The sequence below is a fragment of the Formica exsecta genome, unplaced genomic scaffold, assembly GCF_003651465.1.
Source record: "Formica exsecta isolate Colony F162 unplaced genomic scaffold, ASM365146v1 scaffold421, whole genome shotgun sequence".
In the NCBI taxonomy this organism is placed as follows: Eukaryota; Metazoa; Arthropoda; class Insecta; order Hymenoptera; family Formicidae; genus Formica; species Formica exsecta.
Genome location: NW_021851451.1, coordinates 234,006 through 249,042, shown reverse-complemented (window position 1 = coordinate 249,042; position 15,037 = coordinate 234,006). Strand labels below are relative to the sequence as shown.

Sequence of the window (15,037 nt, the reverse complement as noted above, 5' to 3'; positions counted from 1 at the left end):
TTTTAAATAATAAAAATATTATTAATTAGAGAAATAAATTTTATTTATAAAAGATATCTTATACTTTAATAATTATAGTTTATACCTTAACTATTAGATGCCAACGGCTAAGCTCATCAGCTTTGCTAAAGCCAATTTCAGAAATGTCGATGTAGCTCACGTTTCGTGGCAATTCGTCGTCATTCAAATCCATACTATAAACATATTGACCGAGAAGCAGAAGAGTTGCATAGAACACGATGAAGGGAGAGCACTTCATCATGGAAGCACGTTTATCGGGAACCATCCATAGAATCAATGCCCATAGAAGCAGAACGAATGTCGTCCAACTGTGATACATTATACTCCATGTCTGAAAAATGACAAAAATGACAAGACAATCATTCGATTTATTTGTTCGTAGTCTTTATTTTCTGATTTCTCATGCTTACCATCATTATTATGTTTGTAGCCAGATATGATGAGTTTACTATTAATTGGAAGATGGAGTATACTGCCATAATTATTTGTTCGATGATACCTGGTGTGTCATCAGGCATCTCTAATTTACAAGATAATTAATTAATGATTTTTAATCGTTTATTCATAAATTTATCATATATTATAATATTTATATCATTACCTTCACTGAGACTTTGCATTTGTATGCTGTCGTCCTGATGACCGTCCTGAACAATAATACTTCCGGTAGTGGGATCTTGAAGAAGCCCCGTTCTTCCGGATCCAAACCGCATCAACTGTATAGTACAAAAAACATTCTACTTCTTTGTTGAATATTTTTCAATATAATAATTAAAATATTATTTTATTCTTTTTCTACAAAATGTACTTTACATTATACAATATATATGTACCACTATTACTAAACTAACATTTTTCTAACGATCTATCATGCTAATAATGGCAGGCTCATACAAAATGTATGTAACAATAGGCATTTACCTTCACCAGTTTATTAATGTTTGCTAAATCTTGTTAAGAGTGATGATTTTGTGTGTAAATATTTTCGAGATCAATTCGCGCAAACGTCGGGTTTCATTATTTGCATGAATAAAATCTTGAACTGTTTGACAGAGTTTATTTTTACCACATGCACAAGAAGAGTGGATTGTTAGCGAATAATTAATTAATCATGCATATTTAATTGATATACGTACAGGCGTTCGCTCGTCGATTGTTGGTAACGACGAATCTACGACCGGCTTCTAAAACAATCGCAAACTAAACATAGCAGCATCCAAACGGAAAAAGATTTTGCTCAGCATTAAACAACAACCGCACATCTGAAAGGCGATAGCAAATAAGAATACGAAAAATATTTTAAAATAGACGAAACAATTTTTTTACAAAAAATTAATTCTCAAAGAAAATTTAAGCAGAGATTTATTGATAAATGAAGCTGCGTGAGATTAAAGTCAAAACCTTCTCGAATCAAAATTGTGAATAAAGCATTGTTGGATGCATATTTAATACAATTTAAAAAAATGCTAAAAAAGATTTATTATATATATATAATTAGTAGAAATAAAATGAAAAAGCGTAAGAGAAATATTATAACATGTAATCACGATAAGCAAGTATAAGATATTATTTACAAAAATTAAAGATAAAAATAAAATTAAAGATAAAATTAAAGATATTATTTAAAAGATTAAATAATCATAAATGTGAAAATGTTATCAAAAATAAAGACAATCAAAAAAAATTTAAATATACTAAATATGCGTAACAGATATATTTAAAAGCTTGACGATATCAAAAGTTTCGAGAAGTTAGTGACGTTCTTATAGAAATGGACAAGTGAACAATTGGAAAATGGGTTTGAAATAGAAAACTATGCAATCTTGACATTCAATGCCGTATCAGTGACATAAAATCTGAAATAAAATATAGCTGACAAAAAGGAAGAGTTTTTACATAATCACAAAAATATGGAAGCATCAATTGTACATATATCAAATTGGCTCATGTGGGACGAATCCTTACGCGAGCCTTACGTCGCGCTGATTGCCATCTTTGAGAAGGTGTTCTGCGTCTGATGGACACGTGTCTGGACAATGGAGTGTCCAGATTCTCCAGTTTGCCACTTAACCGCTTCGATTCCTTTGCCTGTAATGCCTCGTTAGTACAAGCAAAATATTTTCAAAGTTTTCCACAAATCATAATCGACAGAATCGCCAAAATTACATCAAATTTAGAAATTTTCAAAAATGTTTTCTTAAATATTGAATTATCTTCTCTATAATTAAGTCATACTTTCATCTTTTTTTTATTTATAGAAACATAATATCATATCATTATAATTACTATGGTTAAAATTAACCATAATAATTATAATAATAAATTTGATGTTATATTTATCTGATCATAAATTTTAAAATATTATTACAAAGACATTATCTTCGTAATTTTGCAAAAAAAAAAGAAATATATAAATGGATTTATATTTGGCGAGTTTGTAGTTAGTAAATTCTCAGTTACATTTGAGTTAGTTTAAAGGTTTTGTTAGATGATCAGCTGTTATTTGCGGTGCTAATATTAATTATTCCTTATCCACAAATAGGTTAATTATGTTACACGCAATAGGCAGACAGGCGTATGGCTTGGAATAGGGCCTTCAAGTTTAAAGTATACCCAAAAGAAACAATAGAGAGAGAAAATGCCGCTTGATACAGTATTCCCAATAAAAAAATTTAGTATATTGTATACAAAGATATTTAATCGCAATGCTATTTTAATTAAGTTCCATTAATCACAACACCAAATTTTTATCTATCTAGACTAACACTATAGCTTTATCTATAGAAGTTATAATTACAAGTATATCTAAATCTAAATGTTTCTTTTTAATATAAAAACAAAAAAAATAATTCTAATGTAATTAGCGTTAAAAGTACAATCTCGCTCTAAAAACTCTAAATAACAAAAAATACATTAAAGATATTGCAATCTCTAATATTACTTTGTTAGTAACATGATCCTTATATACACTATATTCTAATATAAATTTATGCATAAATTCAACATTTTTAAATAATATTTTTTTTCTCTGATTAATAATACTAGAATATAGAAGAAATAATCATTTTTTACAATATTGTAATTGTGATTAAATTGAAAAATATCTAAACTCACCGGTTTTTTACTAAGAAACTGCGATTGCAACGCGAGGACATAATACAGCCAGAAGAGTCTCAAAGCATATCCATAAATCAACCAATCGGCATCATTTGTATATTCCACATTCCTCGGATCGCTGCAGTTGGTGTGATAAACTGCAGCCAGGGCCAGATAACGCGACCAAGCGCTGGATACGGGAATAATTTCTTGAGGCCATTCATTTTGATATGCGAGCAACGCGACAATGTGTGCGATCACGATAACCATGATAATCCTGCAAATCACGGCGAATTTCTTTCGCAATTCTTTGTTGCAGGCCCAGCATGTTGCGGCGCCGAGAAACACCAGGAAGTAGAAAGCCGCTTCTATCGATGGTTTCAAGGCCGCGACGCAGCACAATGACGCCAGGACGACGTAGGTACCGATACCTCCCAGGAAGTTGATTATCTGAATCACGAATGTGCGTAGGCGTAAGTTATCTTCGGCCAGGTATTGATTTTAATTTCGCGGAATACAATGTTGGGAGTGCAGTTTAGAGTAAAGGACCGATTTAAAGCAATCTTGATTGAAAAATTCGGATAAGGCAAATATATATATATGACATTTTAAATATATTAATTACTAATTAGGAAATTATACTAAATATACAATTTTTCTTTTAGGCACGGAGACATGATTACCTTTGTGGTGCTATCTTCCGTTTTCTTCTGCTTATTTTCCCGACGAAGAGAAGGCTCTTCTTCCTCGTCGCTAATACGTTTTTGTGTAAGAAAACGACATATAAAGTATACGGTGAGTACGGTGGGTAAGACTAGGAATTCCGGCGTCAGCCAATAAAATATTTCCCATACAGATGCGCTATCTAATCTGACAAAGCCTATGTGTCTGAAAAGCTTCTCTAGGAACTCGCCTGAAAGTGTAGAATTTATTTGTAACATTTCAAATTAAAGATATTATGTATTTTTTTAATCTTAATATTTAAGTGAAAAATTATATATGTATATGTATATATTTATTTATTTAGAAAACTTATAGATTTATTGTTTAAATTTTTTTATATAAAGATATGAAGATAACATAATATATTTTTTATCAAAGTGTTACTTACAGTTTTGCAGGAAGTATCCGTAGGGCGGTAATGACAAGAGAACTATGTGAAAGGTGATCTGAGCTATGGCTATAATGAAGGCTAAGCAGATGCAAGTCTTTAGGTATATTCCCGTGTGACCTGCCATAGTTCTGTGCGTCGGTATTGGGACCATCGGAGAATATAACATCAATCCCAGATAGATAATCGACAGCCCCACTGGTCGCCATATTGTACCTGTAAAATTAAAATTCATTTATATAAAATTTGCAATCCCATTTTTAGAATTGCGATATAATTAATAAAATTTTTGATGCCACACATACATGTAATTTAAAATGTTCTTTTTTAAAGAGTTCTAGAGTTCCTGAACGAGATCTAAAGGAGATATTAAATTTAAAAAATAGAAATTTGGAGATGTAAAGTGTCAATTTAACGTTTTTGTTACATAAAAGAAAGAGAAAATAAAAATTGGAAATAAATTTTTTAATTTTAATCAAGATAATAGAAACATTCACAAAGAGAGAGAGAAAACTTAATCATCTTATAATTGAAATAAGATAGCATAACTCTTATTTCAATTATAAAATGATTTAGTTTGCTTTTGTCTTCAGAACTTCATAGAAGATATCTTCCCTCTATGATGAGACATATAACAGCACATAAAAAGCACATGCAGCTGTTGATATGATTGTTCCTACATTTGTGAAAAGGTCATTTACGATGAGATTGGAGTTACTCGACACACAGTCAATAACGATGCTCTCTAGGAAGTGACATTTCAATCCCTTCGAGTGTCATGACAAAATCTTTTATTTTTATTAATTTATATTTAAATGTAGTGTTTTATATGGTTGTTGATTTAAGATATTATATGCAATATTTAATATCTTATATATTATAGATATATGTATTTAATTTGATAATATAAAAAAATTAGTTTTTTTAGATAAATATATTTCTCTGACGTACATATTGTATCCATAATAATCTATAATTAATTTAATGAATACCCGGTATATAAGCATGGCAAACACATATGCGATAATTAATGTTAATCATTGCGGGAAGTTTGGTCTGCCGATGATAATTACTTTCGGAACGTTATGTATTAAATGTTTCATGAGTGTGAGTTTGTCCGTTAGTTCAGATGTATTATAACATGCTAGAATTTGTATTATTTGAACTTTTCTAAAAATGTTCGCACGAATATCGTATCATTTTCAGTCGCCTCTAGCAACTTACTCATTCTATTCGTAGCACATGTTAAATTTGCCCGACACACCTAAATAACGACATTGTGTGGCTGCCAAGCAAAATTTATCACAGACTTTTGCACAAAATTCCGCTAATTATTGCAACAATTGCCATTGATTTCTTTCTTTGAATCAATATTTTTTTGTACATATATTGTGGTGCGGATATTTTTCTCTTTTTATAATAATCATTCTTGTATTTTTAATATTATATACAATATTTCTAAGAAATAATTGATATATTATTATCTATTTTTGAAACAGTTACATGTATAAAGTCAATATCAAAAATAGAGTAATTAACCGATTGTCTTTTTTATCTTACACACAGCAATGATATTAACAAATTTAGTTTAATTCCTGATTACCAAAAATATAAGATACTAATTTGAACTTACAATAGTCCGCACGTGCAGCATTGATAATGATCGCAGCAAGGACGTTAAAATCATTATATAAGAGAGAGGGGCTCTTTCTTTATATAATTCTTATATTCGGTGAACAAGGTCAAAGGTTTATAAGTTTAGTTTCTTTCACAGCACGAAACCGGCTCTGGAAATAAGGCTACACGCACGAAATTTTAACGGAATTTTATTTTTATGAGGATTATAATCTGATATTACGTGAAACTTCTTTACATCATATATTATTTAATTAGTTTATATGTTGATTTATTTTGCACACAAATACATAGATAAATATAATTGATTTTTTAATATTATTTTGATAATATTGTTAAACATTTTTAAATTTAATGCGGAGAATACAATTTAACTAAATTTAAAAAATAGATAAATTACAATATATTATCTTTGTAACTTAATATAACTTACATTATTAATGTAAGTTATATTAAATATAAGTTATATTAAATATAACTCACATTATTTAGATTTTGACATTATTATTTCTTACATTCTTATGTAAGATAATCAAGAATTTTTCAGATGTGCAATATCACAATAAATGCGTCGTGTTTATATCAAACAATAACTTTATTTTGATAAATTCAAATTAGAAAGTATATATATATATATATATATCCTATTTTTGATGAGAGAACATATACTTTGACATATACTTAGAGCTTCTTTTGTACACTTGTGATTCGATATACGGTCGAATGTTTGTTTTGACAAAATTAGTAAATCTTGCCCTCGTGTGATATGGATACTCGAGTTCAAGCGCTTGCTCCTAATTTTAGAATACTCTTTAAGCCCCTTAGACACATATTTATGATGTCAATATGGAACAATGTGAAACAAAAAATAAACTGGGAAAGTTAATAAATATAATTATAAAATAAAAGAAAGCATTCCAAAATATTTCCAAACATTTATTAAAAATTGGTAAATATATCTTTACCGATAGATATTAAAATATAGGAAAAGTAAAAAATAGAATAAAATGCGTAGAGGATATATATAGTACACACGCAATCTCTCTCATCAGAGGAAGTTATATATATTGTGAAATGTACAATATTTTATCTGCTATCGCGTAACTATTAAGTATTATTAGCATAATACTGAATATGGTTATGCAAAATGTAGGTAAGTAGCCAATTCAAGTTGAATTTTTTGATTCTATTTCTTATTTTGTTACGAAGATGATAAATCGGCATTTTATGTTTTACTAGTCGTTAATTATATGTATATGTATATTAATCAAAAAATTAAGGTTATTAATCTATCAGAAATAATGACTGTTACAGGTATAATATCATCGATTGCATTATTATCATTCTATTTCAAAAAAAATTTTCGGTAATATAAAAGACTACAATCTTTTATATTAGTGAATTTTTATTTCAATAGTACTATGTTTCATATTAAGCAGTTTTTCAATAAACGTGCAGTACTATAATAAAAATTATTTTTTTTTATATTAGAAATATTTTTAACTGTCTAAAACATATCAAGTAGTATTGAAATATAATAAAATATTGTGTTATAGTTATGAGATATCTACACGAGGACGATGAGTAATAAAATTTATATGTATAAAATATGTAAAATCTAATATTTGTGGGGAAAAAACTGCATAAATTTAACCATTTTTATTTTTTAGATTTTTTTTTCTTTTTTGCTATTAAATAACTACGATGGTAGTTTATCGTAGTTATTTAATAACAAAAAGAAAATTATAATTTTTTTTATCGAGGATATTGAGAAACATATTTAATTACAAATATCAGCAATCACATTAATTGAGAGAGCAATAAATACGCAAAAAATATAACAGATATGCAAAATAGTGCAAACCTCACGTGTAAAAATACTTCGTGTTTATTATTATCTACTCGTATTACTTCCAAGTTACGGATACGCGCAAGCCATTTTCCGTCTACAAGATACGAGAGTGAAAAATATACTAGAACAAAAAGTTATGTGAATGGGACTTACATCCGGCCAAGATGACTGGTAGAACGACCCTGAGAAGGGCCACGTTCAGCCAGTACTTCGTCATGCCTCGAACTGTCTGGATGGCCTTTCACTCTGAAACAAAGAATTAAGAGACGGATGAGTGGAAATATGTGCGAGAATATTTTTAAAAAACATTCTTGAAAATCTCTGGAAATTTTACGGCATAAACTTTGAAATCGATAAAATTCTGCCGCAGTTGAACATCTTTAACCTGATTTTGTCGAGATACACAATGCTGACGTTCCGCTCTTCGCTTTACGATTGCGCTGTCCCTTTCAGATCTGAAATCTTTTTCATAAACCGGTTTTCATCGTTACGTTTCACGTTCGTTGACATGTTCTCAGGTCGTCACATTGTTAGCTGCTCTCGCATAATTCCATTATGTATGGTACGGACTGAATTATTGTGAATATTTAAAGCTACTCAAAATTATTTATGTGCAACATAAAATAATCTTACCAATTTTATGTGACAGTAATTATTAATTTTTGTTTATAAAAAAAATGGTCTGATGAAATTATTATAGTTTAAGATCACTTTAATATTGACAACAATTATACATGTGTTATTTGACAGCTGCGTGCATAATGATTTGTGATTAAGCTATTGGGACGAGTAGCGGCTGAAAGTTCTCGATATGACTTGTCATTTAAGCAATTCTGGGAACGGGAACAAGTATGTTTTTGGTCGTGAGAGGATTCAGCAAAAAGAGGCGCGCCCACGTTAATTACAGGCCACTATTACATAGGGACGACATTGCTGAGAGGTGCGCCGGTTACGCTTTTATCGTATAAAGATGTGAACGCAAATGAGGTACGCGATGGAAAGAGGGAAAAACATGACATTGCGTGACGATGTTATTCCACTATGGGCGATATTAATTTGTTTTATAATTCTATGCGACTCGACAGCTGCTTTCATGACGCTATGTATGCATAAAGAAGAAAAAAAAGTAATATGATGAAATAAAGAATAAATGCGTTAATTAAGAATAGCGCTAACTGCTTTTTTTGATTGCAATGTTTAATTCGATTTCTTTGCACGCTACTTGGAAAAAATAATAAGAAAAATTATAATTAATTTATTGTAAGACTTAGAGTGATTTTTTGGTGAAGACAAAAAAGTATACATATATTGAATGTCGGGTAACCCATATATATAAGCCGCGTTTAATGGCTTTACTTATTGAACTGCCTGTGTGGAAGACAGAATGGGTGCAGCATAACGTCCCCCTTGTGATAAAAAATCTCTGAATTGACAACGGCATATATATTTATTCCATAGCATGATTCGTAGTTCATAAAATTCATAGTTATAATTATTTTCAGTAAAAGTTTATAAAAACTTATACAGCACGGATCATTTCTCTTTTGATATATGTTGTAGAGGATACATTTTGATATTATCCCGTATTTGTTATTTTTAATATTATCTTCCTGGCGTTTATTTTTCTTCTTATTTATTTAATATGAAAAATTATGTTTGGATTGAATGTTGTAGTAACAATAAACAAAATGTTCACAGATTGCATGCCAAGTTGATGTATTTTGTATGCAAATACATCAACGTGTCGCACATTACAACGAGGAGTTAATTAAGAGAATGCATAATCTTATTATACTTAAGAAATAAATTGCGCTGTGAAATATCATACTGGATTTTATCATGTTTTTGATAAACCATCATCATAGACCATTTTAACGTTTAGAAATATTCTGTAAAATGTTGTATTTAAATTATTTAACAAATATAAATTTTTCTTTAAGCTGGCTCCTCCTGCATGACTATCTAGAGTGATTTGAAGAATATATATCTCGTTAAAAAATATATTCCGGGAAACTTTGGCAAAGATAGATATTTATTAATTATTAATAAAACAATGATTGATATTTATTATTATCGTAATATAGTTACAGCACGTATCATTTCACAATTGTAAATTAAATAAAAGTAGCTAGCGAATTGCAAAATTTTGTGGCTATTCTTATTTAATTTTTTAAATAACAAGATACTTTACGATAAAACTTATATCATATTTTATTTATTATTGATTCATTCGAGCAAAGCTAAATATTTGATTTGTTTATATTATTGTTTGGAAAAATTATTCAGTAATAGTGGAATTGTGCGAATAAGTTGTTTCATTTTTCCTTATCTCACACGCAGTAGTAATTATATGTGTGCGTGGGAGGCTTTATGTATTCAGTTGTGCGATAATCCCCGCAGATATTATCAAGTGCAGAAGTGTATATGTATTCTATCTGTAACATTTCATTAGTTTTAATATATAAATCACGAATAACATTTTTATAACACCTACATGGATATATATAATACAAAGATAATAAAACTTGATGATAGCAGATAGCAAATGCAATCTTAAATTCCTCTTGAATCATGCTTATTTTCTTACTGTCAGTAATTGTTAGTATTTTTAATATTAATAGAGAATTGTTTCTATCTATTTTATGATGTATTCAGAAGTTTTTCTTTCATTCTTACAATCAGAAAAAACGAATGTAAATATACAAAACATAATAGGACACCAAGATTAAAAGTACTGTGAGATTGTGAGAAAAAAGTTCCTTAAAAATTTTGTTTACAAAGCTGTTTTTACTTTATGGATAAATTTGAATAAGCATTGCAAACTATAGTCCTTGGCACAACGGCATATATTCACGATGGCTCATACTTCCGTTTACAATTTCTAGTCAACAATGCCGGTAAAACGTGATATCACATTTTACATCTACATTGTTGTTTTACTAATTTTATTATTAATTTCTTTAAATAAATTACAGGATAAATCTTACAAAATCTACTGTATACTTCTATCATCACATAAATGTATTTAGATTCCATTTATTACTTCAAAATCAGTTTGTAACCATCAGAGAGAGAAATCTTGTTCATAAATATATAAGAAAGAAAATTCAAATTATTTTATTTAACGCGACAATGAATTTAACATACAATCTGTTAAACCGTCTTCTTTGATTAATTTATTGATTAAACAAAAATCTTTTTACGGCTCAAACAGGCCCGCGATATTTTCTAAGCATTCTTCTTTTTTCGACAAAAATCTATTTTTGACATCAAAAGTCAACAAATACTGGAACAGAAACTAGATTCCAAACATTCCGCAGATTTTCAACGTCAGCATTTCGCATCAATGTAAATCGTTGCAGTAAGGAACATGCGTACCTTATACGAGCACACTGACACACCGTTTCAGAGCATCCCCTTCCAAGGGTTTTCTCCCAGCTGTCCTTAGGTCGATCGAACTTCGAAGGGAGCAACATACGCTTCCTGGCACACTTTCCAACAACCGTGGAAGCAATACACACTCAATCACTACTTTACTAATACACCTTGTGCACAATGAACTGTTAAGTATCTGTTATGGCTTCATGAATGACAGTTCTTGTACACACCCACGTGTCATCTATTACTACCCTACTACTCGGAGCATCGACCAACGGTCGATTCTCCGTTGCATCTGATTTTAGCCGTTCACTGATGTCTGGCAACGTCTGGTTTGCCAACGACTAACTGACCATCCAGGCGCCTAGCCAAGGCTAGGCCTGATACCCGCATTTACAGGCGTACAACGAAGCGACGGAACCTAACGTGCATGCGCGGAATCTTTATGCGTCATCGACAATCTCGTATACTAATGCGATTATTTTTCTTCTTATCCAATATGTCATTAATCATAATTTAATTCAAAAATATTATTTTCTTGCATTATTTAATTTATTTTTGATATATATCATTATATATGAATGAAATAAATCGTTATCGCTGTGTGATTCGTTTTTTACATGTTTTAAAATATCTATAATCTAGTGCCATTACGTAATATAATAGGCAGATATAAGATCAGAAAACATAATGTTATATTTTTTTTATATTATTAAATATTATAAAATAAATTTGTTACAAGATAAATCAAACAGCCTATGTCTACTAACGTTGTGATCTTCACCAGAGATGGCGTCTAATGTACCTTATCTTGTGTTATTGAAGAAGCATTCTTATGCTACACTATATCGGCTACACATGTAATATAATTTTATTATGAGAATTATATACAATGTGTACACTTATTTTGTACATAGTTTCTTATAAAAAATAAATATAAGATTTCTCGATAAAATAAGAGCATAAATCCGAGAGCATATTTCAGTTTAGATCAGTCTTTTGTATTAAGTTATTATCGCTTAGACATCCAGTTGTTTCATTATATAATGAAAAACCGCGAGAATCGAGAAGCTGAATCCCAATGGAATGCAGGTCGCTTTGATCCACTCCCATGCACTGCAAGTATTTTAATATCGCATTAATGGATTTGTCTAATTAAATGCGAATGTAATGCAGCTTAAAAGTTGAATAATGCATGAAAGAATATATTTTCAAATATACATCTAATGGTGCGTAAGCATACTGCAATTTCAATATCTACTTTTATGTTTGTATCTACTCAGTCTTTTTGTTCACGCAAACATATGGAGCAATAAAAAATATAAATTATTATTAAACGTCATGAGAAATATAACTGTCTACAGAAAAGCGCATAAATATACAATCGGTCTTATACATGAGATTATTCAATTAATTAATCATTGTTGTGATAATTACAATCTGCAAAATTGTTGCGCAAACATTACTAACATATAGTCTGTAATTAAACATGGTCTAAAATAAAACAATGGAACATAATAATTCTATGGATCTACGGAAAAGTTAGGAAAGGGTGCAAATTAATAATAATATCGCATGGAAAACATTAGATTACTCGTAAGGATTGTCTGATATAGTATATTGTTCTGTTGGGAGAGTTCCACTGTTGTAAATTACTACAGGGATCAGTGGAACATCAGCGCTATCCGTTTTCGTCTGCTCGATTTTGAAGACCACATCTTCACCGCTGACCACCTACGACAAAAATTATTTAAAATGTCAGCAAGAACACGTTTTAGCAAAAGACAAAATATATTTTTAATATAACAATAAGATAATAATAAATTATTAATTAAAAGAATCATTCTTAAAATCATTTCTTTCATACATGAAACAAATTTTGTTACAGATATTACAATTGCATCTCTTATATTACTTTTCCAAATACTGTGTGGTGATCATCTAGCCAAGGTGTCGCTATGGTGGTGATGAAAAATTGACAGCCGTTGGTGTTCTTTCCAGCATTCGCCATGCTGACAAACAACGGTCCGCTATGCTTTACCGCAAAAGTCTCATCGTCAAAATATTTACCGTAAATACTGATGGAGCCAGTTCCGTCGCCTTTTTCGACATCGCCACCTTTAATATATATATGATTACAAGCACAATGATAATTTATATATGCGGTATTCAAGAAATTTTTTTTTCTTATGTTCATAGGCACAAAAGAGTATGTAACCTTGTATCATGAACTTCTTTATCACGCGATGAAATTTGGTCCCCTCATACTTTTTTCCTTCTATGCCAGTGGTAGCAAGAGTGATAAAGTTTTTCACCGTATTCGGCGCGATACCGCCGAACAAGCCAATAACAATTCTTCCAACTGGATTACTACCAATCATGATATCAAAGTACACCTGATCGGTGACTTTGAATGTTTCCGCCTGAAATCAAATTAGATTTTTTTAAAAATTTTTACATGTCTTTTATGCAAATGATACGTAACAATTATCAAGTTACTTTGTTGAAGAAAAAAGGGACGTCAATGATAAGCTTGAAAAAACAAATTGATGTATTGAATAATTCAACGAGCGGAAAGATACGATGCTGAAAGTGACAGAAGTGATGCAGAATGGAGTCAATTAATTTACGCGTACAATTTGTAGCGCAGTGAATCTAAATTGATGTACATTCGTAGAAGAATAGCTTGCGTGCAAATTTTGATGTGTACATACACGCACACGCTCATCTACCAAGGCGTAACGACCAGAGAAACCTTATAATGTATAAAAGCAACACGTTTGACCTATTATACTGTATCTATTCATTTCTACTATGCGATTTATACATACGTGTATTTCTCAGGCATTAAATTAAACGGATAGCTTATGATAAAATTTCAAATTTCATCACTTATATATCGATGTAAAATCTTTTTTTATTGTCAGAATCACAAAACATATTTTAAAAATTAATGTTTAATCTGTGCAATAAAAATTCGATACAATCAAACAAATTCCGCTATTAATTGGATTATTTTCTGCATTGAGTTTTTTATTTTATAAAAACGCACGCAAGATACAAAGAGGTGTCAATCTGGTGTATTGAAATATCCTAAGGATGCTTAATTTTGATACAAAATATACAGATAAAAAACTAATATAATAAATAATTAGTTTCTATTTTATATTATCGGATGTTTAAGATCATTACTATTAACGGTATCCGAAAAATGCAGTTATGATTGAAAAAGATATAATAAAATCGTTTTAAGAGCACACACAGCAAACGGTACCTTGATGATTGAGGCAGCAGTCACGAGAATAACGATCGTCAACAGGCACTTCATGGTTTTACGATTTCGTCCCAAATCTGTACCGTCCTGAAATGATATGGACGTAGCGCGGCACGGTTTCTTTTATTAATCGGTCTCCGCGGTACGGTTGTGTTAAGCCGCGATCACAGTTGAAACATGCGAGAACCACATGCAGGAGCCGCAGGTCTGTCCGCGAGTTGCGCCGTCGTCGAGAGAGCTACGTCGGCGTTCTAAATTAAATAAAGTAGCCGTCATCAATAGGTCGATTGCGGTGGGACGAATTCTTGCACCGTGCGATAGCGTCTAGTCTACAGATGGTTGTGTTACTAAAAAACATACGGGATAACATAAATTAAAAAAATAAAATTTTTACGTTTTCCATTTTTTTTTTAAATTACCTTGTTTTAGGTTTATATATAGAACTCTATGATTCACAAAAAAACTTAAAGAAACTGATAAAGATAAAATATATGTGTCATTATATAGGTAAATATGTATATGGTAATACGTGTTTTATATAAATAATTTTTTTTTAATTTTGACATGTTTGTTTCATGATTTTGTGAAGATGGGGAAAAGTGAGGAAAAATTATAATTAAAAGAGATAACAAAAACACAATTAGTGAAAAATTAATATCTATTAAAACTT

The 15,037-nt window shown here is 30.3% G+C and overlaps 2 protein-coding genes across 2 annotated transcripts in view; both read right to left on the bottom strand.

The window, feature by feature from the left end:
* LOC115240212 (piezo-type mechanosensitive ion channel component) overlaps window positions 1-11,476 on the bottom strand; it is a 30,464-nt gene extending 18,988 nt beyond the window's left edge. The window contains exons 1-10 of the mRNA XM_029815236.1: window positions 11,094-11,476; window positions 7,869-7,961; window positions 4,229-4,444; window positions 3,801-4,030; window positions 3,136-3,567; window positions 1,987-2,109; window positions 1,158-1,205; window positions 623-737; window positions 432-541; window positions 86-352 (exon numbers count right to left, since the gene is read on the bottom strand). Coding sequence (XP_029671096.1) covers window positions 86-352; window positions 432-541; window positions 623-737; window positions 1,158-1,205; window positions 1,987-2,109; window positions 3,136-3,567; window positions 3,801-4,030; window positions 4,229-4,444; window positions 7,869-7,932 — 1,605 coding nt within the window. The 5' untranslated portion in view covers window positions 7,933-7,961; window positions 11,094-11,476. The remainder of the gene's footprint in view (window positions 1-85; window positions 353-431; window positions 542-622; window positions 738-1,157; window positions 1,206-1,986; window positions 2,110-3,135; window positions 3,568-3,800; window positions 4,031-4,228; window positions 4,445-7,868; window positions 7,962-11,093) is intronic.
* An 800-nt stretch (window positions 11,477-12,276) lies between these two features.
* LOC115240218 (peptidyl-prolyl cis-trans isomerase, rhodopsin-specific isozyme-like) lies at window positions 12,277-14,639 on the bottom strand. Its single transcript, XM_029815244.1, has 4 exons — window positions 14,368-14,639; window positions 13,312-13,516; window positions 13,009-13,211; window positions 12,277-12,827 (listed from the first exon to the last, which is right to left on the bottom strand). Exons 1-4 carry the CDS (start codon window positions 14,419-14,421, stop codon window positions 12,684-12,686), a joined length of 606 nt encoding a protein of 201 aa, XP_029671104.1. The 5' UTR covers window positions 14,422-14,639; the 3' UTR covers window positions 12,277-12,683.
* Window positions 14,640-15,037: the final 398 nt, after the last annotated feature.